Genomic DNA, 27,006 nt, shown 5'->3' with positions numbered 1-27,006 from the left:
TTCTTGAGCTGCATCAATACTAATAAAAAGAATATCAACCATTTAAGAGTTCCCTTAACTTAATCTTCTATTGGATCCTGACACAATGGCCCACTGAGTCTTAGAACGAGAACTTAAGGCAAGATCATTTAATGTTTTTTCGACTAACACATCTCCTAAGTACACATCTTTACAGTCAAACAAAGTAATTAATTCCTTTAATCATAACCCTCTGTGCAACATAAAAAGTCTTTCAAATGGAGTGTGAAGAGGTGTGAAGTTCACACATAGCCTTACCACCAAGTTCTCCCATGCCATTGAAAGTCAAACATGAAGACAGCACATTTGCCATGGTATATAGATCTTCTCCTTAGGGCTTCATCAGCATCAATCAACTCCCCTCTGTACTCCACTACAAAGTCTCCTTTACTGAAATGGGCCTTGGTAAAGACCCCTCGACCTGGTGTGAGCACACGGGTTTGATGTTTAAAGAGTTACAGTTGTTCATACTCCCATCCTTGGAACTGAAAGTTCTTTAAGTAAACCTAGCATCATTAAGAGGTAGGCTATGAAATTAAAATAACAAAATGAAATAGTAGTGAAATCTTAATCATCATACCTTTGAAAGAGTTAATATATTTCACCTCCAGCTTTGCTGTCTTGTCGAGACCCTTGACAGCATGTTCTAAGGCATCCTTATTTGGGGAAATCCTTCGCCTCAATGAAGCCATTCAAGATCCTTTAATCAAATGCAGTGCAATTTTAATGAAACCATAATCAAATCAAATCAAATCAAAAATAACAATCATAACCACAACATGTGATCACATGTCTGAACAGCACCCTGCTGCGGTTGCCACCACTGTTTCTTCATTAGATGATTCCCACAGCTGATCTGTCATTTCATTTTAACATTAATTTTTATTGCTGAGAAAGACTTTATGAAACAGATAAAGAAACCGTTGATTTGAACAAAACGTTATCTGTGACGTATTCTTTATGTAAGCTGGAACAAAAGACATTTAAAGAGACACATTTTAAATGGAAAACACTGTATCTCATTATTATGACTAACTGTCTTATAATCATGACTTAGTATATCATAATTATGATTTAAATTTATTTACATTTTTACCTTTCCTAATTTTTTTCTCAATTGGCGGAAACGGGCTTCCATTTCATTCACACTGGACTCTCAAGTCTGCACCGAGCGTGAGACACGTATTTTAACCTGTTCACGCTCACACCTCCATTTCTCACGCAGAGTAATTACTGAGGCCATGCCAACATAGACCTGCAACCCCTTTATAAATGGACACCCTGCAGCCAATCAGAAAATAGCATCACTGTCTCCGGGGGAAAACAATGCAAGGTTGGTTTAAAGGAAAAGAACGCACATTGGCAATGCATACTGAACGCAGATTAGCGGGTGCGTAGCTTCATGACCGGAGCACTCCTTAGCTAAAATACTGCAGTTAAACATGTTTAACCTGACATTAAGGCAAATAAACAATAAGGCGTGTCACATGATTATTTTCTTGTCAAATAAAAAAAGCCAGACACAATAATGACTAATCAGTGTACAATCATGTCGCATTAATGTTAGCCACATAACTTTTACTAGCAGCTAGCTTCGTTGGTCATATAATATCCAATTATACATCAATCAATATAGTAAAATATGTGAGGATTAAACCCGTTGATTTAATTTATGAAATGTTCAAGTATCGCAACCGTTCACATCTATTTTGATTTCAATCACATCGTTGGTCATTTATCCATGCTAACGGAGGGGCACGCACTTTGCATTATCTCTCTGGTTTGACCAAAAACATCACTTTAACAGTGTCATAGAAATGTCCTAAAATAAATCACAGTTAAGAAGATTAAAGTTAAACTTACCTGGGTTTTAAAACAACTTTTATTGCCTTGCTTCGTTCTCTGCTGCCAAGTACGTCTCTCACGTGTCTTCTCTCCGTGCATGAGTTAAGGAACGCTTGCATCTTAAAACGAGCACATTCTGGACGGGTGGTGCTGCTTATAAGTTAGTGATTCTTGTATCCGCCCGCCTGGCATGTCAATATGTAACACCAAGGCCCCGATTCACACTACAGCTGCCACAGCCATAGGGGTTTTTTTTCTTTCTTTTTTCATGTTAACTTTATTGTAAAAAGCGTTACATGTTACAAACAAACGAACATACCGCTGTATGGTGCAGGACCCTCTGAATTCCATTAATCACAAACAGGAAAATAAAAACATATTTTTTTATGGAGCCCCGAATAAAATCTTGAATATGTCCAACTTTCAGTTTAATGAGAGCACCGTAGAGCCAAAAAAGTCAAAAAGAACATGAAGAATATTTTAACTTTTCTTTTTCTTGTGTTGTTGTGTGTATATTTTTGTGCATCTTTGTTGGATGATTGCTGTATCTTAGCCCCTGGCTGCAACTATGTGTATATTGTTAATTGTACTTTGGTAATACTAGAAGAAAAAAAAAATACTCCAAAACAAAAAAAGAAAAAAGAATCTGCAGTACTGTAATAACTTTAATTGCACATTCTTACATAAAATAAAAAAATAAAAAAATAAAATAAGAATAAAAAAAACGAAGAAAACTAACTTCCAGTTTGCCTTTTCAGGTAGGCTTTGTGTTGACAATATGGCGATGCTCAGTCCCTGCAGATGGGTGCTCTTGGCTGCCTATGGGTGCTGACAAGTTGTAGGGCGGCCATGTTGCTCCGGTCGGCCGCTACATTCAGTGTCATCTGTTTGACCAGAGCAATGAAGTGTCATCGCATTAAATCAACCATAAGTCAATGAATACTAAACTGATTTTCACACATTTTTTTCTCTGTAAACCTCATACTTATAGGTCTGATACAGGACATATGGTTTGGTGTATTTTGATATCTACAATAGCCTTAACTGTAATAGAATAATCTGATATATGATATTCGTGATGTTTGTAGGTATTTTTCAAAGTATATGATGTGTATTAATTCAGATAGGCAGATTTCATGAGATTTCTCAGCTTATACTCATCTTATAAAACTAATCAAACGTGAGTGCAACAAAATCCATACTTAGCCTGGTTTTATTTAAATATTTATTCTATCTAAAGGGACAGTGCATATTAATAAGTATTTCACATAACATCAATGTAAATATTTCAATTTATTTCTATTGTAGCCACTAACAAACCAGAGCAGAGTTCATAACTGTAACTACTGTAACCTGTATCCAACTTCTTAATTAGGTCAGGTTTGTCATCCACTGAGCACAGCCACCTGTAAATTTATTGAGAAGTAGCTATTTAATGCAATAACAACAGTAGTTTATTGTCTGTTTTTAGATAAGTTTGATGGGTATGAGTGGGTAAAAGGATTACAATAATACAGCTTGTGACCTCTGTGTAAAATTTGCTTGTTAAAGTAATACCAGCAATATATTTTTATTTCTACCATAGCATTCTTTTCACTGTGATCTAAGTCTGTGTTGTGGAATATATGATTTGTAAAGTCTCAGCTAGCCTAACAGCAGGGTGAACACCGGCTGTAAGCGTAGCATACCTAACGTGAGCTGGCTACGGTTTTGCTGGTGGGCATAAATACAGCACAATAACATTCTTTTCTGTGAATCCAAACAATAATAATGTTCAATCTTACCTGTGAAAAGTAATCCCCTGAGCCTTGACCCCAAAAGTCTGCCAATTTTCATGGGAATACACTGCACAGTGCTCTGGCATCTTGATTTCTCTGCTGCTTCAGCATATATTTACAGGTAGGTTGACTGGACCAAGAAGGCGGCTGTATTTCTAGTGCCCGAGCAGCCATAGGGCGTCTACTCTTAATTATGTCCATGGCCACAGCTCCATCAAGGCTACTCAGAAGGCGCTACAGTCACACAGACTGCCGTTTACTAAGAACAAATCATGTTTCTTCATGAATATTCAGGTTCCCTTAAATACATTTTAAAAGTTAATGAATAAAAAGCGTTATCCAATCTGTTTTCCCATTAATAATATAACATTTGACTAGTGTGACGGCCACAGGTCTTGGGATCAGGGTGTTCTGTCTGGCCTTCCTGCCTCTGTTGTCTTTTTTCCAGGTCTTCCTGGTTTGCCTGATCCTCCCCTCTCGTTTGGGGATTGGATCCACTTGGTGGTGACGTATCTTGTCTTGAAGGAGGATCAAATCCCCCTGACTGACTGTGTACTTTGTGGGCTAATGTCCTAATGCTGGCTTGAAGGAGACTAGGAGTTCAAGATAGAGATGAGATCAGGCAGCTTCAGTCCAACACTTAATTCAAAGCAGGCAGATGAAGTTGACACTAAGGTGGCACACGGTCAAAACCCCAAAAAACTAGTGTTCAGTCCCTTCCTTTTATCCCCCTGGGGGTGTATGCATGCAGTTTGTCTATGGACAACAGACTTTCTGTCTCTGGGTTTCTGTATATTTCTGGGTCTCTGAGTGAGCAGAAGTTGGTCAAGCACAGCTGAGAGCACTAAATCTATCAGTCCTGATAAAATGAAGTATTCGTCTCAAGTTCACAGTCAGGCTAAAGTTTTCCAAGGGTCAAAGGTTAGCTCCTACTCTTACTCTTGCACACGCTGCAGGCTTCTGCAGGCTTCTCCTTTCCACTAAATGAATCCACAACATTTCCCCTGTTTCGTAATGTGACATCACAACAACCTAAAATTAAGACCAGGGGCACATGCTAAATCTATAACATTATTTTACTTGTGCATGGATATATGTGGTACATTTATGAGTCAGTAATACTGATACTATACGGTGATAAAATAAAGGCAGCATTAAGGGACATTACCATTAACAATGTCAAAATTTAGCTTTAGTTTATAATCACTGCACATCTTTTTATTAAATAAACTTTTTGTATAACACAAGAACCATTTAATGGTAAATGAAGTAAATCACACAAGCAATAAGTAGATCGGGCAGTCCCACTCTCTCACTGTTTTCAAAACTTCTGCTGGGGCAGTCCCAGACAGAGGCACATTTCTTGGTTTACAAGCTTTCAAAAACTGTCTGAGTCCAACATGGGCTCTCTCTCTGCCTTCCTGGAAGGCTCGTACCTGCCAGGCACCAGCCTTTGGTTTGGTTTGGTTTGGTTATGCTGAGTTTAGCCTTTGTTTCCTTTACACATAGTGTTACTAATCTGCCAACATTTCACAGCACCCAACACCCTCACTTCACTACTGATAATGACTTAAACACTAGTTAGGTTTTCTTGAGTTGTTCAATAAATTAATTTCTTTACTTAAAGTTATCACTGTGTTAACCTCCCTTATTTGTTATGCTCTACATGAGCTGAGCATAACACTAGAAAATTCTACATTTTTTTATTCTTTTTTTATGTAGTTTCAATGTTTATTGTACCTTTTTTATTTTTATGAGTGACAATATTGTGTTCATGTGAAACTCGACTCTTGGCTTTTTAGCATGAATGTTTTCTATGTATTCAGAACTGATAGGTAAAAAGGTTGTTCAATTTGACATGACATATCACATATGGTTAATAATATGACAACATATAGTCTTAAAAGTAATTTATTTTGATATGTGAATAAATGAATAAATCAATAAATAAATTTGATTTAAATTTGCTTGACTTACAATAAGCATGTATTATTACTCAGTGTTGATACTTACTCCACTGTGTTTGAAATCCATTTTTTTAAGTTATGTTAGAAATAACTGTCAGCTGCTCTTACAGGCCTACATTAGACTGAAGCCCACATAGGCTGTGTGTTCTGAGTTTTGGTCCAATCAGCTTATTCGTACCTCATCTATCCAGTCCTGAGGGCTGTACTACAAAGCCGGATTTGCGCCGGATAGAGCTCCTCCCACAGTGAAGTGTCCAAGCTGCAAACATCTCACCCTCAGTCTCTGATCATCATCCCTGGAGCCCTTAATCATGTATCGCTCTCCTCCACTCTCCCTACCTTCACCCAGTACTGGGTGAACTGGACTGCCCAACCAGACACAATCAAATTTTGGAAAAAAGCGTGAGTTGACAGTCACCTGGCTGCATGGACCGTGATTTACCTCACTGACAGACCAGGGTGTGAGGCTCCAGGACTGTGTCTGACATGGTGATCTGCAGCACAGGAGCACCACAGGGGGCAGTGCTCTCCCCCTTCCTCTTCACCCTGTATACCACTGACTTTTGCTACAACACTTGGGGCTGTCCACTCCAGAAGTTCTCTGACGACACAGCCATTGCTGGATGCGTAACGCAGGGGAACAAGCGGGAATACAGGACTGTCATCACTGACTTTGTTGACAGGTGTGACGTGAACCACCTCCAGCTCAACGCCAGTAATTTCTGTGGCCTCATTTTCACTGGGCATCTGGATGAGCTCTTTGATTGGTCCTTTTAACATGCCCTTATGAAACATGAATCTAAACTTTTTCAGGTGCTTTTGTGAAGTCAGTATTGGTTAGAGATGAAGCGGTACTCTGCAAAACTTCTAAGTCCTTACAGAACAATTGCGACGCACATAATACATGGAATGGGTGCTCTGACGGTGACCTCATCTGGAGCTGTAAATCCACCCACTAGTTCACACAACTTTGTGAATGATGAGCACGTCACCTGAAAGTTTTGCTTCCATTCAGTGTCAAAAAACTCTAGAAGCAAAACTCACTCCCTCCAGTCTCTGTTGCGGACCTGCATCCACAGCTTTCTGGTCTTCAGAGGAGGCATTGGCAGAACAGGCAAACATCTGAAAGCACTCACCAAAGGCCCTCTTCTCTATGCCTTCCATTTTTTCAGTAATTTGAGTTTGAGCACGCTACTATAAAGCTGTTGCTTGAGTAAAAGAGTTATACCAGTCACAACTTCAGTGTCGCAGCATGTTGCATCTTGCATGCATCACATCGGGCCTGCTGAAAACATACAATACAGTTTACTTGCTTTATCTTTGTCGCATTATTAAGATAATTCTGAATACATTTCTGTGGTTCAACCAATTCAGAATTGTAGCTGAGAACATCAGTTATAACAGTTAAACATTAGTTACAAAATGCTGAGTTTAAATCAGGCTCATAATTGCAGTTTATATGTCGGCTGGCAGGGCTTGGACACAATTTGCATGTGCTTGGATTGGGTGGGGATTGATATTTTGGGCCTGATCTAACCTCTAATATCTAATACCCCCTTGCTATTTTATCTTAAACTTGGTTAGTCATGCCATAAGAGCAAAAAAACACAGAGAAAAAAACCCTGCAAATCCTGGTTGTCATAATTAATGCATGACAGGTTAAAAAAGCACATTTAACGATGTACAATTACAGGAACTGTCACTTAAGTGTAATTTAATGAAGAAATATCCCTTTTAAGGCAGTATCACTCCCCTGATTTTATATTTTTAATTTATATTTTCATATTTATGTATTTCTGATTTTGGATGTTTTTAATGTTTTACCTATGTTATTTTTATTCTTACAACATCCGCTTGTATTGTCTTTTAGTTTCTTTATCATTTCAAAACAATCTGTAACCCCATATAAAAAGTGTGATATAAATAATACTGATAATAATAATAATAATAATAATAATAATAATAATAATAATAATAATGAACAGCAGACAGAGCCTGCATCAAAAATGGCTGCATGCCCCTCCATATTGTAACCAAATGTGTGTAAAGTGTGTATAGGGGTAGTACCACTCTCTACCACTAGAGGTCGATACTGAGTTACTTCCCTGATACACACCTAAGCACACTTTTTCGGGTATATGTGCAAAATGGGGAAAACCCTGAAAACTTCACAGGAGACTATTTTGAGCTTTCTTTAACTGAATTTAAGCTAAAATTTGTGGGGTCCAGCATTTTGGTCCCCACTTTACTTTCGGTCCCCACACTGTGAGTGGGCTAACATGTTTCGGGCCCCACATTGTAACAAAAACACACACACACACACACACACACACACACACACACACACACACACACACACACACACACACACACACACACACACACACACACACACACACACACACACACGCACACACATATCTTGTAGACCATAAAGCAGCAGTGACAGCAGAGGACCTTGATGTCAGCTGCACTTTATCTTCAGTTAGAACAAGTCGATAGATTAATTACCTTCTACTCTTTCTCCCCTCCCCCATCAACCTCATCCCCCTCTTGGGTTAGATGCACCAAACTGAGGTTGCTTTGGACTCCCAATATCTCCCCATTTTCTAGTCACAGCATTATGTGTATACTTTTTTGACGTGTGGATTAACAGAGGTGACGGGTGGTTAACCAGTTAGCTCTCCATGTAGAATGAAAACATAGAAAGCACAGATCTTGTCCTACAGTGTAGTCCCCTAACAAATGGCAAGACATTTAAAATGTAAATTGCTTTTAGTATCAGATACTGATGCAGGAAGAGGGTCACTGCATCATGACCAACTCCACTCATCCCACACACAGACTCTTCGACCCTCTCCTCTCTGGCAGGTCGCCATGGAGCATCCAGAGGAAGACCACCAGGTTTAGAACCAGCTTCTGATCAGAAGCTGTTCCACTGTTGAACGCATGCAGCGTTCTGAAAAAGGGATCTTGAAAAGTGCCACTTCCAGATATGGGCGTTATAAGTTAAGTTGAAAGAAGAGAGATCTGTGTTTTTCTCTGCTGAAAATTATTTCTGTGGTTAATTTTGTATTGATGGTGGACACTGGAGCCTAACTGTCTGAGAGAAAAAGGACAGAAGAGCAGAAGAAAGAGAAACAGGAGAGTGATACAGCCTGAGCTAAAGGCTAACACAGGAGCTAAACTGTTTGTGCCAATGTTCATTCCAACCCACAGTCGGCAGTTATTCTGCAGTGGCCTGTACCAATAAGATGAAGAGTTTTTTTAGATGTATCCATCATGGATACGTCTCAGAGCACCAGGAAGCCAGAAGCGCTAAGTATAGACTTCCTTAAAGCTCATAGACGGTATAAAACATGGATGTAGTTTCCCCGACGTCACACTTCTGTTTCTGGAACAGAAAATAAAGAAAATCTCAAATTGCGGTCATATTGGAAGTGACAAGGGCTTCTGCCTCTGATTGGGCGAGCTTGCAATCTTAATATCCTCTGAACTGCAGAGTTAAAAAAAAAAATAATTCACCCCCGTACAGTGTGTGCCGATAGGAAACTTAGCAATTCAGACAGGAGGTGTTTTTTTGAACCTGGCTGGAAATGGTTTAATTTCAGCTTTGAAAACACCTTTTTTGGCTTGGTGTGTATGTGACTTTCAGTACCTCTGAAACCAGCCTAAACACTGGAGAAACAGCAGATTTTAGCACTTCAGCATTGTCTCATATTAGCAATCAATGTTGCAGAAAATTGATATCTGTTTTTAACATAGTTTTTTCTCTGTGATTAACATAGTGTTTTTTCCGTTGGCCTTCACACAGAAACACATGACTAAAACAAAAGATAAATGCTGCCTTGACTGGGCCAATAAAATGATTACTTAACAACCAGCATATTGGACAAGAAGTTGCCTGTGTGCCCATCCCATTTTTGCACAGAGTTACTGAGAGTCAGTTTTCTCAAAAGTCAATGTGATTCATAGTCTCAGAGATGCAGTTTTTTTAGACTGGAGGTTGCTGTTTGCTAAAACTGTGATACAAACTTACAAAGTTTGCTTGTTGTCGTGTTTCAAACCATAAAACTGTAAAAAGTTGTCTTGACAAAGAAAAGTAGTGTTTGAGATTTGATCTCTCTCATTTTGCAGAACAAACATGTTTCGGTTAGTCATATCATCACAACACTCTACATGCAGGAGCTCATAGAAGAGTCTCTGTCACAAAAATATTCCCCTGATTCAAGCCAAAGGTGCTTCTGCAATCAATTTCAAACCAGTAGTCCTCCCAGAGCCATCAAAAACAAACAAACAACAAAAAAAAACAATAAAAAGTCTGTTAAGGCTGCACAGAGTTTGGTTCAGGGCTTCAGGCTCTGATTTTATTGTCCAGCTGCCACAGTCAAACCACAACATGAAAAGAAAGAGTCTATTTTTTTCTTGTAAAAGCAAAGTAAAAGAAATCACATGAAGTAAAGATGTGATCTTTCGAGCGTTTTACATCTGTTTTAAGTATAGACTGTATATAATTCAGATATAATATATTGAAAAAAGTCACTATGGTGTCATCTGATTCAGAGTTTTGAAACCCATCATTAACAAGGGCCACATCAGAAATTCTGAACTCAATCTAGCTTGGTTCAAGTTAGGATGAGGTGAAGAGGCGTCACAGACAGCTTTGGGTTGACCACTTGTCAGTCAAGTCAGCCATGCCCTTATATGGGCAACACTCATAAGATGGATGATGAAAGGGAGTGATAAAAGAATTGAGAAATGAGTTACTAAAAACAAGGATGTGTTTTCTACCAGACTTTCAACTTGTTTATTTTTGCTGTAAAAGTCATCTCTCTTTGCTGGGTGTGTGTGTGGTTTCTGGTGTTTGTGCAGCCAGCCTCAGGTGGACTCAAACAACTGCAGTTTTAAGCACTTCAGCGTGGGCTACATGTTAGACCTGTTTTAACTGATACATGTAGTGAACTGTGAGCTGTTGTGATCTCTTTTAGTTCCACATCTCAGTTTGAAGTGTGGATTTTTAGCCTGGTCTGTAAAGAAAGTAACAGTCAGACATGACCGGTCCTGTACAACACATCTAACTTAATTTGCTTTGAATGAACTTTTTTTCAAGTAGTTTCTTGCACAGTTTTACATAAACTGCTGGATAAATCAGCTGGTTTCCTGTTAGTGCATGAAGCTTTTATTTTAATTAATAGGCAGAGGAGAAAAAGAAACAAACACTTGTACAGTTTTTAAATTTAATTTGAGAGACAGGGTAAACACAGGGGAGCTTTTTCAAGACTCACGTCAACACATTTCAACAGCGACTGTTTCCTAATGGAAAGTTGAATTAGGAGCATGTGGAGCAGCCAAATGATGTTTAATTGAGAAGAAAGTCAATGCCCCCCCACCCCCACTAACTCCCTCACACCACCCCTGTACAATATTTGAAGTCTGCAATTCCTCACACACTTTTATAATTGAGTGGGACACTTATTCAAAGTCAAACAGCCTCTTGGCTTTTATCTACGACTATCTCCATGGTTACAAACCATGTTTAGTGTAAGTGTGTGTGTGTGTGCGCGTGTGTGAGTGTGTGTTTTTTGGTGCTGGAGGAGGGAGCTCTTAATTGACTGTCTGTTAAAGCTTTTAATGAAGAGTGGGCAGCCAGCTCTCTCCAATTAGCTGTGAGGGAGCCATCAGGGATCAGAGGAGTACAGACGCTCAGGAAGAGGGAGGTGGAGGTATGGGAGGAGGAGACAGAACAGATCCAGGGGGCGTGAGAGTGCTTGCTCCCAACTGTCGAGATCCAAGAGGATCTAGAAACCATACAGTAAACAAAAAAATCCCCTAAAAGTGCATGCTGGGACGTTGTTCCCTATAGTGTTCCCTCAAACGTGACAGATGTGACAAAGATCAGACTTTCATCTCAGAGAGCACACCTCTTTCTCTTCTTCTGTGGAGGCGAGACTGTCTGACTCACTTATCGTTAGTTTTGTCCTCGTTGTTTATGTGTAAGCAAGCACTTATTAAAACTAGCTATTATCTGCCTTCATGGACTTCTAATGAAATTTTTGGCCTCAGTTGTTTTGGTGCTTAAACATAAGTAAGTCATTTTCAAGCCTGGAAAAACAAACTACCAGTCTAATAAATAACTGGTGTACCACACTAATGAGAGAAGAAAGACATTCAAGGCTGTTTTTATTCTTCTGTGAAAGACTATCAAAACTCTGCAGTTTTACAATTTCTTCTGTAAAAAAGTTTAAAGAGTAAGTTATGAAATACCCAGAACAGTGTATGGTATCTGACTTCCCCCACAGTCCGAAACATGCTAATCAGGTTATGGACTGGTGGACTAGCATGTTATGGTCATAATGGATTAAAGGGTGGATGTAAAGAAACAATGCTGTAGTGTGTGCAGATTTTCAAACCTCTACATCTTTACGATGAATCAATGCCGGATTGTAATCCACGCCTTAAAAAGAGATTATCAGCGCCAATTTTGCTGGTGACAGGTTATTTTAAATTATTACTTCTAAGCTTCTAGTTCAGGCCAGCTGAGTTAAATATAAAAATCTACTAAGCTACATACAAACTGACGGTGTTTACTTGTTGTCACATTAGTCTACAAACACGTCGGAGCACCAGGCTAACATAAAGCCGGCTACTACAACGTTTGCTTGATGTCACGTTTCAAACTGTAGCGCTACATACTGATAAATACCTTATCTCAGCACGTTGTATCCAGTAAAAATTTGTCTTGAACAAAGAAAATTTGTTTCGATCCAATCTCCATTCAATTCCAAAACGAACACACTCCTCACTAAAAGTCATTTACAACAGTGTGTGAGACTCCGGGCCACAAGGTGGCGAGGAAGTGCAATTAAAACAGATCCTCCTCATAGTATCTCTGAAGCTGCTTCCATTGTCAAAATGTGTGCGCATACTTTTGATGACCTCAGCTGTAAATTGGTCTATATGAAGTCCTGTTAGTTACCCACACTGGAACCACCTCAATATATCAGGTATCATAAATGCATATATATATATATATATATATATATATATATATATATATATATATATATATATATATATATATATATATATATATATATATATATATACACACACATTTATCAGGTATTCACAATGAACCTAAACAGAAACTAGCAAGTGTTACTCACATGCTACACTGGTATTACAACTTATGGCTTGAATTTGAACTGACATGCTGTGAATTTTTTTTATCAAAATGCTAATAAAAGGTGAAACATTATTTTCCAATATTGCTTAACCCCAACCAGGCTACACCTGAGCTAGTTCCAATTAAAATGAAGTGTTTTGACTTAAATTCAGTGTCTTTATCACGCAATGTTTTAATGCTGTGTGTGTGTGTGTTTCTGTTTAGGTGCAGTAGAGGTGAGGAAAGAAGGTCTGGAGGCTCAGATCAACCGCCTGGCGGAGCTAATTGGACGACTGGAGAACAAGGTAAAGAATAATCACACACTCTCACTCCAACACTCATAGCTTGCTTTTGGATAATGTTTCATTGACCCACTTCAGTTGTCTGCAGGCTGACTCCATTCATCACCGCTACATAACTAATCCCAACTTGTACTCAAACTCTGAAGGTCCTGCTGTAGTCTTAACACCAGGCCGGCCCTCCTGAATGCTTCTGCCATTGAGAGCTTTTACCTGACACTGTTATTGTCATCCCCAGCTTTTTTTCAGCCATTAAATCTGCCCATGGGTGGGTCTAAAACTAGCACCACTAGCCAACAGGCGGTGGGTCACAGTCAGTGGTGCAGTATTTTCTGTTGTATAATTGGAACAATACTAACGTAGAATGATGTGCCTGAATAGGCAGGTACCTGAGTCCTCACTGCCTGTTATAAACACAGATGTGTATCGCCTGACATCATTATTCTGCCACTGCATTGGGCAGCTGTTGAGGTGAAGCCTGGAAATAGGGCGCAACACTACCTCCTTCTGCACCAGATCCACCTCTGGGAGCTCGGATGGTTTCCTGTTACTCTCTGAGATCATCAGTCTGTGCACTGTCTGTGTGCATGAGCAGATCCATTTCCTTACAAGAAAGGGAGAAGATGCTTATAAGTTTAATTTAAAACATGCTCAAACTTTAATTGATTAAAGGACTAACTTCGAGTTCAACACGTTACATGTGCAATGTCCATTCCAGCCCATGACCAGGATTTACTCATGTTACATGTGACGTTACTGAGTTTACAAAGTTTGATTGTTGTTGCCTTTGAAATAATAGCTCTACATAACTACAAATAAATACATTACCTAGTTTTTGCATCCTTGGAAATATGTCTTGAAATAATAAACATAGAATCAAAAATAAAATCAGGGGCCTCATTTAGAAATGCTCGACCCAGGCACACTTACATTTAAGAGGCGGGCAAGACTGACGGCCAACTGGTGAATTAAAGCCTGCAGATACATATTATTGTCTCTCCCACATTTTAGCTCACTAGATATCTAAAGCTCCGTTTCTGTCATGGGATTCGGTATGGATTGGTCCAGTTTGGTACAGGTTGGATCAGAAAAGCCAGATCCTGTTTGTGTTTCCACAGCCAACCGTGCCCTTCGTGGTACACTGAAAAAAGAAAACAGTTGGACCAACTTTTGTTGGTTCAATTGGTCACACCTAAATAAGTGATGTTATTTGAAATGAAGTTAATAAGTTCAATCAAGAAAATTACTAAGGTCAAATAAACTTAAGAATGTGATTGTTCTCAAATCAACATTTTGCATAAATCCAGTTTAAGGTTTTCAGTTGTTTCAACTCAATAATTTGCAAAACCTCAAAGTAAAATCTGACGAGGTGTTTTCACACTGTATTGCAATGTAAAAATGTGACAAGTTGAGCTTACTTAAAAGAAGCAAGGAAACCAATTGCACTAAAAAAAGTCAAGCAATATAACAAGCAGTCTTAAGTTGAGTTTACTTTATGTCTACTTGTAAAGTTTACTTTACAGCCTGTTGAATTTGCTTAATTTTAACTGTGAGTGAGGAGGGAATGCAGTGGACATTAGAGCCAACAGTACCATGAACTGTTAACCCGCCAAGGGCACAGGCTTTCTGAGTTCCACATGGCATGGACCTGCTGTCTGTGCCCTGTGGCATGGACTGTGAACCTAATGCTTTTTTTCAGTGTGTTTGATGTTTTAAATGTTAATAAAGGAGGCGTGTTCATCGGCTAAAATTATAATTAGAAATAAAAAAAATGTGTTTTGTCTTCAGTTATATTTACCTTTACTGAGAGAGTTTTTCAATTGGAGCTCTCACTGCTATGGCAGCCAGGCAGCCAATGCAGTGGGGCACAGCCAGCCAGTCTATGCCTTGGAGCACAGGCAGACAGCAGGTCCATGCCATGGAGCAGAGACATACTGCCCCCGCACAGCACCTCAATGTGTCTCCTCCATACTCAGCGCATTTTCATCAGCAGTACCTATTTGTATTTTCCTGTTTGTATTATTAGTGTATGTTAATTTTTTTTTCTTTCATTTTTCCCACGAGACTCTGACAAGCACATCAGCCGTGTTAAATCCAGCACATCTATTCATTAGAGATAAAACTATTTTTCAGTCTTATTAGATTATTATTATTTTTTTTTCCAGAAAAGACTATTCGCTAACATTCAGTGAATGAAGTGTCAGCATGTGGAGGAACTTTCGTAGGTTTGTGTTGTGACATTGTCCAAATTGAGCGAGACCAAAGCAGCGCTCTGAGGAGAGGCAGAAGGGAAAATGTTTGAAGCGGAGGAGAAGGGGTCGATGAGGAGGTTACAGAGGGGGTTACTTCTGGTGTTAAGTAACAGTAAGTGATGGAGTGTAAAGAAAGAAGAGAGGGCAAGAACGAAGGCCGTGGAGCCAATTACAGGCCCGGTGTCCAAACTGTTGTGAAGTGTTTTTCTCCACTCTTCCTCGTCTTTGTAGTAGATCACTCATCCTCTCCATCCTCTTCCTTCCTCCTCCTTTACATCTGTCATTCCCCTCTTACCCCTCTCGTCCTCCCCCTCTTTCCGCCTCTCTGTTCTTCTGCACTGCGTCTCGTCCAGTGCTCAGCATGTAAGGGCTAATGGGATCCCCGTAGACACAGCTGTCTTTGGGAGACTGCTCCACCTCAGACAGGGCTAAGAATAACTAAATGCAAAATAGTGGGGGAGGGGAGGGGGCTGAATGTGAAGAAATGAGGGAAAGAACAGAAGAGAAAGAGATTTAAACAGAGAGAAAGAAAGTGTTTGATCAAGTTGGAAAGGGCACTTTTCATGATCAGCTATTAGCTCTTGACCCTGGTTGATTATTTAAGACATACACTGAAAAAAACGAAAACCATTGGACCAACTTAAATTATTGCTTCGATTGGTCACCTCTTAATAAATTAAGTCATTGAAATGAAGTGAATAAGATACACCAACACAATTAAGTCAAATAAACTTAAAATTTTGATTGTTCTCAACATTTTGCATCAGTCCAACTTAAGGTTTTCAGTTGTTTCAACTCAAATTTGCAAAACCTCAAAGTAAAATCTGAAGAGGTGTTTTTATACTTTATTGCACTGTAAAAATGTGACAAGTTGAGCTTTCTTAAAAGAATCTAAGGAAAAAATGCACTAAAAAGGTTAGTAAATATAACTGATAGTCTTAAGTTGAGTTTACTTTATGTTTACTTGTAAAGTTTACTTTACAGCCTGTTGAATTGACTTATTTCAAACCATGAGTGAGGAGGGAGTGCAGTGGATATTTGACCATGGGCACTGGCTTTCTCTGCTCCACATGACATGGACCTGCTGTCTGTGCCCTGTGGCATGGCCCGTGTACCTTTAACAGTGTTTGATGTTTTATATGTTCATGAGTGACATGTGATGATGGGCTAAAATTATGATCAGAAATGAAAAACTGGGTTCTGTCTTCAGTTATATTCAAGTTACCATTACTGAGGGAGTAGTTTTATTTGGAGGCCTCACTGCTGCGGAGCACAGGCAGCCAGGACAAGCAGCCTATGCTGTGGACCACAGACAGCCAGCTGGTTCATGTCATGGATCACAGACACACGGGCCTAGTGTGGTAACTTCATGTGCATCATGAAAGCATGAAAACTAAGTCGGATTGATGCAAAATGTTGATTTGGGAATTAAAATATTTAGTTTATTTGACCTATTAAGTTGTGTTAAATGAACTTGTTAATTTCATTGTAAAGAACTTAATTTATTTAGGTGTTACCAATTAAAGCAATTAATTTAAATTGGTCCAACTATTTCGTTTTATTAGTTGTAGCAACGCAGAATTTCAAGTTGATATGATCCATATGAATACATTAGAAACCTTAACTTAAAAATATTGAGTTGGATTGATTTATAAAATTACATCACTTCAACTGGTCAAGATTCCCCTTTTACAGTGTGTGTTAATAATGTTAACAGAATGTGACCCCTCTCTCTGAGTAAAGGTCTTTCAGGGAATGTGCTTAGAGCAGCTATGGGACAGAGACACATCATGGCGTGAAGACACAGTGAAATCAATTCATTAAAACTGAAGCTCAGGAACGCCAAGAAAAATAAGTGTTTGTTCTATTTAAAGACATTGCTAAAAAAAATATTGCTTTCCAAACCGTGAAGGAAACATACACATGGTCATTGAGTTCTTTTCTCTAAATGAAGACAACCCAAGAAGAAGAAAAAGTCACATAATTAAGATTATTTTCAATTATATATATATATATTTTTTATTTTATTTGGACGGCTGTTCATCTAAAAAAATAATACTAGTATTTTTTTTTTCTTTGTGAAAGAGAAAACAACCTTTATAAGATTAAAACTAATCAAATAAGAAAAACATCAGTTAGCACCTGACATAGAAGAAGACAAAATAGGTCAACAAACTTTTATTTTGAAAGGGTGTTTTCAGGAGGAGGAAAATAAGACATTGTAAGAGAAAAGCTTGTGAAAAGAAGTCCAGATAAGAAAAAGGCAAACTGTGTCCCTATGGAAGCAGAGTAAGGCTTTTTAGGAGTGTCCTGGATGAGTCTGTTTGGCAGCGTGTTACCTTCATGGCTCTCAGTATGAAGACTGCAGGAGTCTGGAGAAGGAAATGATATTATCACACTGCATCAGAGTGAATCATTTATTGTTTACTGACTAGATAATAAGGCAGCAACACTCTGAGTGATGTGGTGCCTGGTGAGATGAAAACAGCGCTCACGTTGGCACCAGTGCTTTGTGATAGCAACCGTTACCGTCAAATCCTCCTCAGTGTCACATTCATGTCACCTCTGTCACTCACACTGACTTTCAATTCCTCTGTCTCTTTCTACCATCCCCTGGGAGGTTTTTTTGTTCTCTGAAAAACAGTATAATGAATTTCTTTCTGTTGAAAATATATCTCCTCTGGCAGAATCCAGTCACAGAATGATGCCTTTGACTGCGGCTACATGTCAGGTGTAGCTGATACAAACGCTGAACACCGAGAAGCAAAGGTGCAACATCCTCTTCCTTTTCTCATTTCAGCCGAGGAGTCATGGGCTGCTCTCCACAACTTTGACTCCAGATTTAAAGCAGATCTTTAGGCTTTCATCAAAAGATACTGAAGATTGTGCCTGGACAGTTTCCTTTCTGCAGAGCAGTTTATGGGCTGAGCCTCTGTCTTAAAGCCAGATCAGGTTCAAACTAAATCTTTTTTCTGGACTCTTATTAATACAAAGATGTCAACGAGCGCAGCTTGCCCAACAGCCAAACACATAAAGGATTCAAAAGTTGACCTTTTAGCATAAGTTCTGAACACCTTTATCTGATTTATGGTTTTGAAGTTTTATTAAATGTCAGTTTGTTTGCCCTTGCTCATTGTTTACAGTTTGAACATCCTGTAATGTTGGCTGATTCAAATCCAGCACAGTTAACCATAAATTTCAGCATCGACTGATGGTGTCCCCTGCCAGCCGTTTGAAAGGCTGATTTAAGGCACCTCAGCATCAATCTCTCTTCTGAAACATGAGGCTTTTTTCACTTCTTGTACTCATTCTGTCCCTGAATAAAGGTCCCAGATCCAGATCAGGGCCCATATGCATGTCCAGTCATTAGCTATGGAAACAGACCATTTGTATTAATGGTAAAATGAAAAATAGGTGGTATGCCTGATCAAGGTTAAAGTCCCAACAGAGAATTAAATCAAATGGCGGTTGACCCCACCGTTACAGGTGCTACAAGCAGGATTACCCTACCTGTTTGGCTGTTTTAAAGATGGCAGACCTCATGCTCATGCAGTTCTGTTAAACATGAAATGTGTTTGTCGACAAATATTTAGGGATCAAAGTAATTCTTTGGAAAAGTATGATGATGTGAGATATACAGTAAACTTAGATGTTCATTAAATCAACTTTTTCTTTTCTTTTTTGTTTTTCTTATTGCTGTTTCTGTATAGGAGGCATGCACAATCTGAATAGGAATGGGGGTTTCCAGGAAGCTCCAGCACATAACATTCTACACCTGCCTCACTTTTATGGTGTAATTAGTTAACTGGCTGATTTTTTTGCAGTAATGCATGCAACTAAATGGGTCCTTCAGTAACAGTATGTTGTGACTCAAGGCCTAGTGTTACTTTGCTCACATACTTCCGTGCTTCCCTTACATTGGCGTTGCTGTCAACCAATACATCCACAAGGGGGAGCAGCGCAGAGTCAAATGTTTACGACAACAAACTCAAAAACCAACATGGCGACTGTGGAAAAAGTTTTGCTGATGTACTTTTTGCACAAAAGACAAAAACTGAGGCAGTGTTGTAGAAGGTGGTGGTCGGTGAGGTCATTAAATACGAACAACAAAGTTCCTCCATTGTTGTTTCTTCTTCATGTCTCACTAAAAATACATATTAGGGAGTAACAGCAATACTGTCCCAACAGTTTCCGGCAGTGCTGCTCTGTTTGGCCTCCGTTAGCTTTATGGAAACATGCAGAAATATGAAATGAAGGCAGAACACAGACAGAAGGCTCAGTCCAGGTTACCTTAATGGTCCTGCTCGTTAAACGACTGGATGTGTGTACAGGCCCGGATTTCTGTAACGTCAATAATAATAATAATAAATTTAATATGTAAAGCACTTTTCATCAAAATGATCTCAAAGTGCGACAGTAAAGCAAGGTTAAAAACAAAACAAGATTACAAACTGGTTAAATGCTTTCAGAGAAAGCTTTTTTAAAAAGAAAGGTTTTTAGGCCCTTCTTAAAAGAGTCTGTTGTTTGTGGAGCCCTCAGGTGTTCAGGGAGGGCATTCAACAAGCAAGGAGCGGCTGAGCTAAAGGTCCGATCACCCATTGTACAAAGTTTAGTCCTGGGGCGCAGAAGGGGGTAGTTGTTACTGGAGCGGAGGAGCGGAGGTGTGATGAGGTTTGTGGTTTGAGGAGTCCTTCTGCGGGGGGGGGGGGGGGGTTCCATGGATCCAATGGTGAGTTAGAAGGGAGTGTTTGTATTGAATCCTGAATGAGACCGGAAGCCAGTGGAGGGAGTGAAGGATAGGTGTTATGTGGTCATACTTCCGCACCCTCATCAGGATCCTAGCGGCGCTGTTTTGGATATATTGGAGTGCGTTGCAGTAGTCGAGCCTTGAGGAGACAAAGGCGTGGATGAGTTTTTCAGCATCTGAAAGACTGAGTAAAGGACAGAGTTTTGCAGTGTTTCTTAGGAAGTGAAAGGAGGTCTTGTGGATATGTTTTATGCAAGTGTCAAAGGTAAGGTGACTGTCGAACCTTACACCCAGGTTGGTGACTGTTGATGACAGAGAAATGGTGACTAGAGAAGATGATGTGGGTTATGGAGGATGACTGGACCTGGTGCGGTGTGCCAACTAAAATAGCTTCAGTTTTAGAGCTGTTTAATTGCAGGAAGTTGTTTGTCATCCACGCCTTTATCTCCTCAAGGCAGGTGCTCAGAGCTGATGATGATGATGATGATAATGATGATGATGATGATGATGATGATGATTGTGGGGCTGCAGATGGGAAGGGATCTGTCTTCATGTAGAGCTGAGTATCATCAGCGTAGCAGTGGAATGTATAATACAGAGTAAGAATATGCATCAAAAACTGGTTCCTGTTAAGAATTTAATCAGAAATGGTTCAATCCATGGACATCATTGGCCTCAAAGCATAACAGTTCCCTTGTCAATTCTTTACATTACGCCTGAGCAGCCGGCCCTTACCTCAACTATTCTCCCTAGGTATTTTAGCTTAGCAGATGGATAACAGGCCCCCTCCCCAAAGAAGAAAAAAAAACTCTGATTCAGGATTTTCTGTTTGAAGCTTTACTTTAGAACTGAGCACAGAAAGAAATGTAAATTAGTCTCTCACACACGACTCCTATTCAGTACAGCCAGTGTGTTACAAATCTCCTAACACACACACAGCGAAGAGGCAGTTTTTGGTTGAAAGTGACCTCCAGAGAGAAGATATCCAGATCCAAAGACAGATTTCATATTTATGTACTTATAAACCAAATAAAATGTTGACAGAAAACATGTAAAGATACTTCTGTACACACAGTATTCCCTGAAGGAATTGATAAGGGAATCAATGAAGAATCAGATCCATAACCTGAATTGATAAGAGCATTGTTAACAAGGAAATCTCATTAATACCCATCCCTACTATAGAGTCTGGTATCTGAGGTCAGTCAGGTTTTTTTTTCAAAGCTCAATTTATTACATCAGCTATAGTCCCCTTGACTCTGACACAGGTATACAAACATACACAACATGTCATACCTCCTGCCAGCAGCTCCTGTGCTGTGACATTCACATCACTTTGGAGTTTAAGTGTGTGTTTTATTCTGGTAGCCTTTTAGTTTTTCTTTTTGTTTGAGCGATGCATGTTTTCACCTTCCAGCTTTTCCTGCTTAGAGAACATAACCTGCAGCCGTCATGTCTGTGAATGCTTTCAGTGTGGACACTCCAACCTCTTGTTGTGAGTGACTAATGTCTGCTTCAAGCTGTTCCTGTGATAGTTGCTGTTGTTGCTCCTGCTGATTGACATGCTCGTGCTGTTTGTTGTTGTTTTACTTCTCCCTGCAGACGGTCTGGTTCGATCTGCACCAGAGGCTAACAGACACAGATGGCACTACCAGCGCAGTAAGTAGACAGAAAGTGACTGACTGTTGCACATCTCACCGTACACCACACAGCCTCAGGTGCAGCATCACCGCTCGCTGCCCTACAGAGGCCGGCAAACACGACCACGACGAGGCGCCTCAGTGTGACGAGACTGAGACATGGCTGTGATGTAATCAACACAGGAAAGCACTTCCTCACAACAAGCACTGTCCTAAAATAAGTCAGGGCTCAGGAACTTTCTTTTATTTCCCAGGAAATATGATTTGTTCAGTCTAGACATGAATAATATTGAGGAAATGACTTTTCTCAGAGAATTAAACACTGTTCCACCATAAATAAATCTTACTACAGTAAAAGAAAAACATATACAACCAATACTCCTCCAATATGCAGCATTATCAAGTGACATAATTCTGCCTCTGATCAGAATCGGTTTGTCACATGAATAGCCTCAAGCTGTGTGAGCTTTAGAGTTGTCCTTGGAGAAATCATAATCAGATCATTTTCTCTATATAACAGAAGCTCATCGATTTTAAACCCCTTCAGGTACAGTTATAGCAAAAACTGTTATCATTTCCTACACATGGAGCCTGCAGGAGATTAGAGATAAGAGCACTTGGCTACAATAAATAAAGCTGTGTGATAAAACTTAAAGAATGACAGCAGACTATTTCACATGGTTTCATGAAACACACTGAAGCAAACACAAAGGTTTGGGTGAATATAAGCTCAGCAACAACCAACCACAATCTCTTATTGTTAAAAACTTCTAGAAATTTCTAAAAGAAGCTGCTGTTCAGACTTTGACACGCACTGGTGACACAGGAAGACAGAGGGACAACCTCTCACACTATCTGAAGGTGAGACAATGAGTCAGCACAGGGCGCCAGACTCCAAAAGAATAAAAAGGCTTCCACCGCCTGCTCCAAATCAAGAGCAATCAGGCACACACACACCTGACTCCCTGACTCTGCTCTGTGACGATCCCTCCACCAAACTCAATGAGTGCCTGTCACACGTCTGCATGTCTCTGTTCAATCAGTCCTCTGTCCTCCTGTGAGGCATCAAACTCAGGAGGATATAGCATTCATCATCAGGGCAAACAGGTCTTCACGGGAACTAGAGTGTACGTTCTGCAGGCTGAACATTTCTGATTGGTGAAGCAGCCATGGCAGATTTATTCCCACCTCCCTCTGTCCACAATAAGATGACCCCCAGCTTTGATGGATTTGGTTTAGTACCTCCTCAACAATAGTGTTCTTTGAGCCTGATAGCGCGATTGTGTCTGTGGCTAAGTTTAAGCTGGGCATACACTGTGCGATTGTCGGCTCCTTTTTAGCCGATTTGCCACTTGTTTTTTGGGTCAGGCCAAATTTCAGCTCAATGTGTTGTGCTTTGTGTAGTATACCTTGGGTAATGAGGAGAGATTAACACCTCACGATGTGCCCCCAACACAGTTCTGTTGATCGCAGGAAAATCAAACATGTTTGAAATCCTGGTTGCTCCTTGTGAAGGTATCGCACAGTAGAAGTACCACAAGCCGACTTGCCTCAACCTATCACACACAGCATGCAGGATTTCTGAAGTGACGTCTAATTGGACCAAAGTCCAGTTTACCTGTCGCTGCTTACCTCCTGTTCTTACTGAAGAATCAAGAGACCATATTTACCTTGTATGCCCAGACAATTCCCAGTCCATACACGTCTTCTTCTTCTTTTTTTTTTTTTTTGTTGTGTCTTCACACAGAATGGTACAAATTGCCGGCAGAGCGTTTTCTTTTTTTTGAGCATCTTCGGTGTGTATCTACCTCTTCTGGGTTTTTTCGTCTCCTCCTTTTGACGTTGCAGAGTTGGATACAGGAGTCCAGCTCCCAAACGCCATAGCAGAAGAAGGATACAGAGCCTGATGCCTGGGCGAATAGTGTGAGCAGGAAAGTTGCATCAGAGCACCTGGTCATATAGTGTGGGCTATATTGTGGGTTGTGAACTTAAGAACTCAGTGATTGAGTTGTCCAGTTTGAGATGGAGCTGAATCAAACAATTTAAAATATTACAGTGCATGTCCGGCTTTACATGCAGTCATTAACCCTTTCATATTCAGAATATTAGCAAAAACCTGGTTGCAAATGGCCATGTAAACACTGATAACCCTTAGAAAATAGATTATGTTCATTTTCTGACCTGAATATTTGGTCATGTATACTCCTGTCAAGATTTTCCCATCCAAAGAAAAATGAACTAGTCTCCTGTGCATGTTCTGTTTGTAAGGAGTCTTGGTCTCTTGAGTGCTGGAAGTCCACTGTGCTGATGCTATTGTTGCTGCTTTTGCTATGGGTTCAGTAAGAAGAAGAGGAAATGGCGCGCATTGCGTCAAAATGTTGTCTGTGCGTTGCTGTTTTGATAAGGATACCATGTAAACAGGAATATCCCTGTTTGCTTATGCATAAAAATTTATTTTTCAGAATGTTTCAGAAACCGGAATATTGACCGTAACCTGAATTTTGACAGAATGTAAACGTAGCCTCTGCCAGATCCCGGTTTTCCTGCAAACTGGAGACCATCAGCTGAACGTGTCAGTGGAGAATATGCATCCTGGTTCAGTTTTATAATCGTGTCATTATCTCCTCATAAGATCAGTATGACCTGTTTGAGGCTGTTTGAGGAGGATGTATCCTGCTGAATGTCGTGGCTCATTTTTAGCTAAAATTTGGGTCAACCTATGCCATCTCTATACTTGGGGTGTCTAAACGGTTCAGGGTCCAAGTTGATTCAGGCTTTCTGAAACAGCTAAAGGATTAGTGCATTTTCTGTTCCTGTCCTTAGTGTTGTCCCACTGCCCTCTACTGGCCTGGCAGTGAATTGCAATTACTTTTTTTTTTTCTTCACACTCGCTGCTGTACGGACAGCATCTTCATGTGCATCATATCATTTTGTACAGGTGAAACTTTTTAAAGCTTGCCTCGCCCGCTGCACAAAAAATACCTGATCATTTCACCTCCCATTGATCCTGTGGATGGAGTAAATATTTTCAACTGTAGCCACAAAGTACATAAACAATACTGGCAGTTGGTATTTATAGTATGGGTATATTTTATTCATCATTTCCTCTGATCTTGATGCAAGAAAGATGATCAATAATTTACTGTAAAGCACAAACTATCAAAATCAGAGTGCTGGGTAAAAGGATGAGAGTGAAGAATAAAACGCGTTACTTCCATGGTAAGAAAGAGGAGTTTTGATCAATACTCATCAGAGGTCACTTTAAATCAGGCTTTTCTAGCATATCTTAATGTTTTGTGCTTAATGCCAACATCAGCACAGAATTTGACCTGATGTTACTGAAGCTGCAGCTTCATACAGGAAGGAACAGGTTTACCAGACGGCAGATTTTCTCTACATCCTGTCTTTAACAAGCTGTGTGCTTGCACCAGTAGCTGATTGGCTGCTGTAGTGTGGATAGAAGTGTTAAATGACTACCACCGCTTTCCAAAGAGCAGTACCAGCTGTGCAGATCATCATCTCTTTTTTTTACTATAGAGAAATGCAGAACATTTAACCCAAGATCTGTGATACCAGGAGAAAAAAATGAGTGTGCTTCCTCAGCCTACGGGAGAGCAGTTTAATATTCACCTTCTGCACTTACACCCACAGCAGTCGGGCCACTTATGGCTCTCCATTAGCTGTCGGGAAGCAGTGGGAGCGCTGACTGTGAAAGTGTCCTGTAGTCCTAGATGCAATGATATGAGCACCTATTTATACGCACTGAGGGAGAGGGTTCAAATCCTGTTTGCCTTTTAAGTTCATATCAAAGAAACAGTCACAAAATCATCACCACGAGAGCCAAAAAGATGAGGAACAGAGAAAAAGAAAGTGAGGATCTAGTTAAAAATGATCAACATAAGAAGGGAAGGTGAGTTTCCTCAGCACACAGTTTGAAAGTGTTACAGAAACAGTGGGATAATTAAGTGGTTGATAGCATGGAGTAAGTGTGTGGGTTTGTCTCTTTGTTGATGTTGTTCTGATTGCCCTGCACCCACCTGAGGTCCAATAATTGCCCTCCTTTAAAATCTAAGAGGAACTGCTCTCGGCAATTATATCTCCTTCCAGGGTTCATTGGGTTGTTTATTGGCCTTCTCTTAAAACTGAGTAAACATGGTCCAGTGGGGAATTTATCTCTTTGAGGTAATGATATTTCTGCACTCGCACTAACCAACACCCTGCTTTCAGTTTCCATGGTAACATAATAGGAGCTGAATCCTACTTACTTGGATGCGCATCGCTTAATGAAGTAAAAACAGTGGGACCACTTTCATGTTTTCGGACTTAAATATTCAGCCATTTATGGGAGACACCAGAGATATTATAGATGCTATGCTACCACAGGATCAAAAACACGGAGCTTAAAAACTCCATCAAACAATTTGTTTTACCGCAAAACGTACAGTGTTTAGTCTGTCCTATTTTCATCTCTGCATTTTGGATAAAAACCGTCTGAGGCTGTGAAGTCGTAACTTCACAGAGTGGACTTCAGCCTTTCATGTTGTCTCAAATAAACAGTTACTGTAAAGTGTGAGTGAATACTGAGTGTGTTTAGTTTTATTCAGTTTAATTATGTCTCCATAATCCACAAGGCTGCACAGAGAAAAGAAAAGCAGCACTCAAAATTTATATGATAAGACTGATGCATTAACACCTTTCCTGAGCTGAAGGTTCCTTTAATGCATAGCCTTCCTCTGTCTCCAACCTCTCAGGGATCCAAGAAAGCAAAAACATGTCAGAGAAAAAGTCTATTTGGTGGTGGGGGGCAGGTTTATTAAATCAGAAATAACACCTCCATCCATCCATCCATTTCCTTCCACTTAGCCGGGGTCAGGTTGCAGTGTCAGCAGACCGAGCAAGTCGACCTAGACATCCCTTGCCCCAGATACGTTCTCCAGCTCCCCCAGGGGGATTCAAGACATTCCCAGGCTGGATGAGAGCGCAACCCCAACAGCACATTCTGGGTCCAATCACACCTGTAAGACCTCTGAATGTGCACAGGGAGGCATCAAGAAGACATCCTGATCAAACTCAACTTTATCTTTACTGCACTTTTCAGTCAGTTAAACATGCTGCCCGAAGTGCTTCAACAGAGAGAGAGGCAGAAAGTGAGTAAAATATTATAGGAAGTGAGGGTAGACATGCAAGTTTCAGACAAATGCTGCGTATAAAGTCTGGTTAATGAATAAGATTAAAATAAAAATGTTGCTAGAGCAATGATTACTAGAAAGCAGTTCAGGGCTGGAAGGAATTACA

The 27,006-nt window shown here is 40.0% G+C and overlaps 1 protein-coding gene across 1 annotated transcript in view; it reads left to right on the top strand.

Annotated features, from left to right (window-relative positions):
- necab2 (N-terminal EF-hand calcium binding protein 2) overlaps positions 1-27,006 on the top strand; it is a 206,806-nt gene that overhangs the window by 132,855 nt on the left and 46,945 nt on the right. The window contains exons 8-9 of the mRNA XM_074677014.1: positions 12,999-13,078; positions 21,674-21,730. Coding sequence (XP_074533115.1) covers positions 12,999-13,078; positions 21,674-21,730 — 137 coding nt within the window. The remainder of the gene's footprint in view (positions 1-12,998; positions 13,079-21,673; positions 21,731-27,006) is intronic.

This window comes from Halichoeres trimaculatus, unplaced genomic scaffold, assembly GCF_033239565.1.
Source record: "Halichoeres trimaculatus isolate MK-OKI-2021-1 unplaced genomic scaffold, fHalTri1.1 fHalTri1_scaffold_10, whole genome shotgun sequence".
NCBI lineage: Eukaryota > Metazoa > Chordata > Actinopteri > Labriformes > Labridae > Halichoeres > Halichoeres trimaculatus.
The sequence above is the reverse complement of the archived record's forward strand: the minus strand, read 5'-3'. Positions and strand labels throughout refer to the sequence as shown.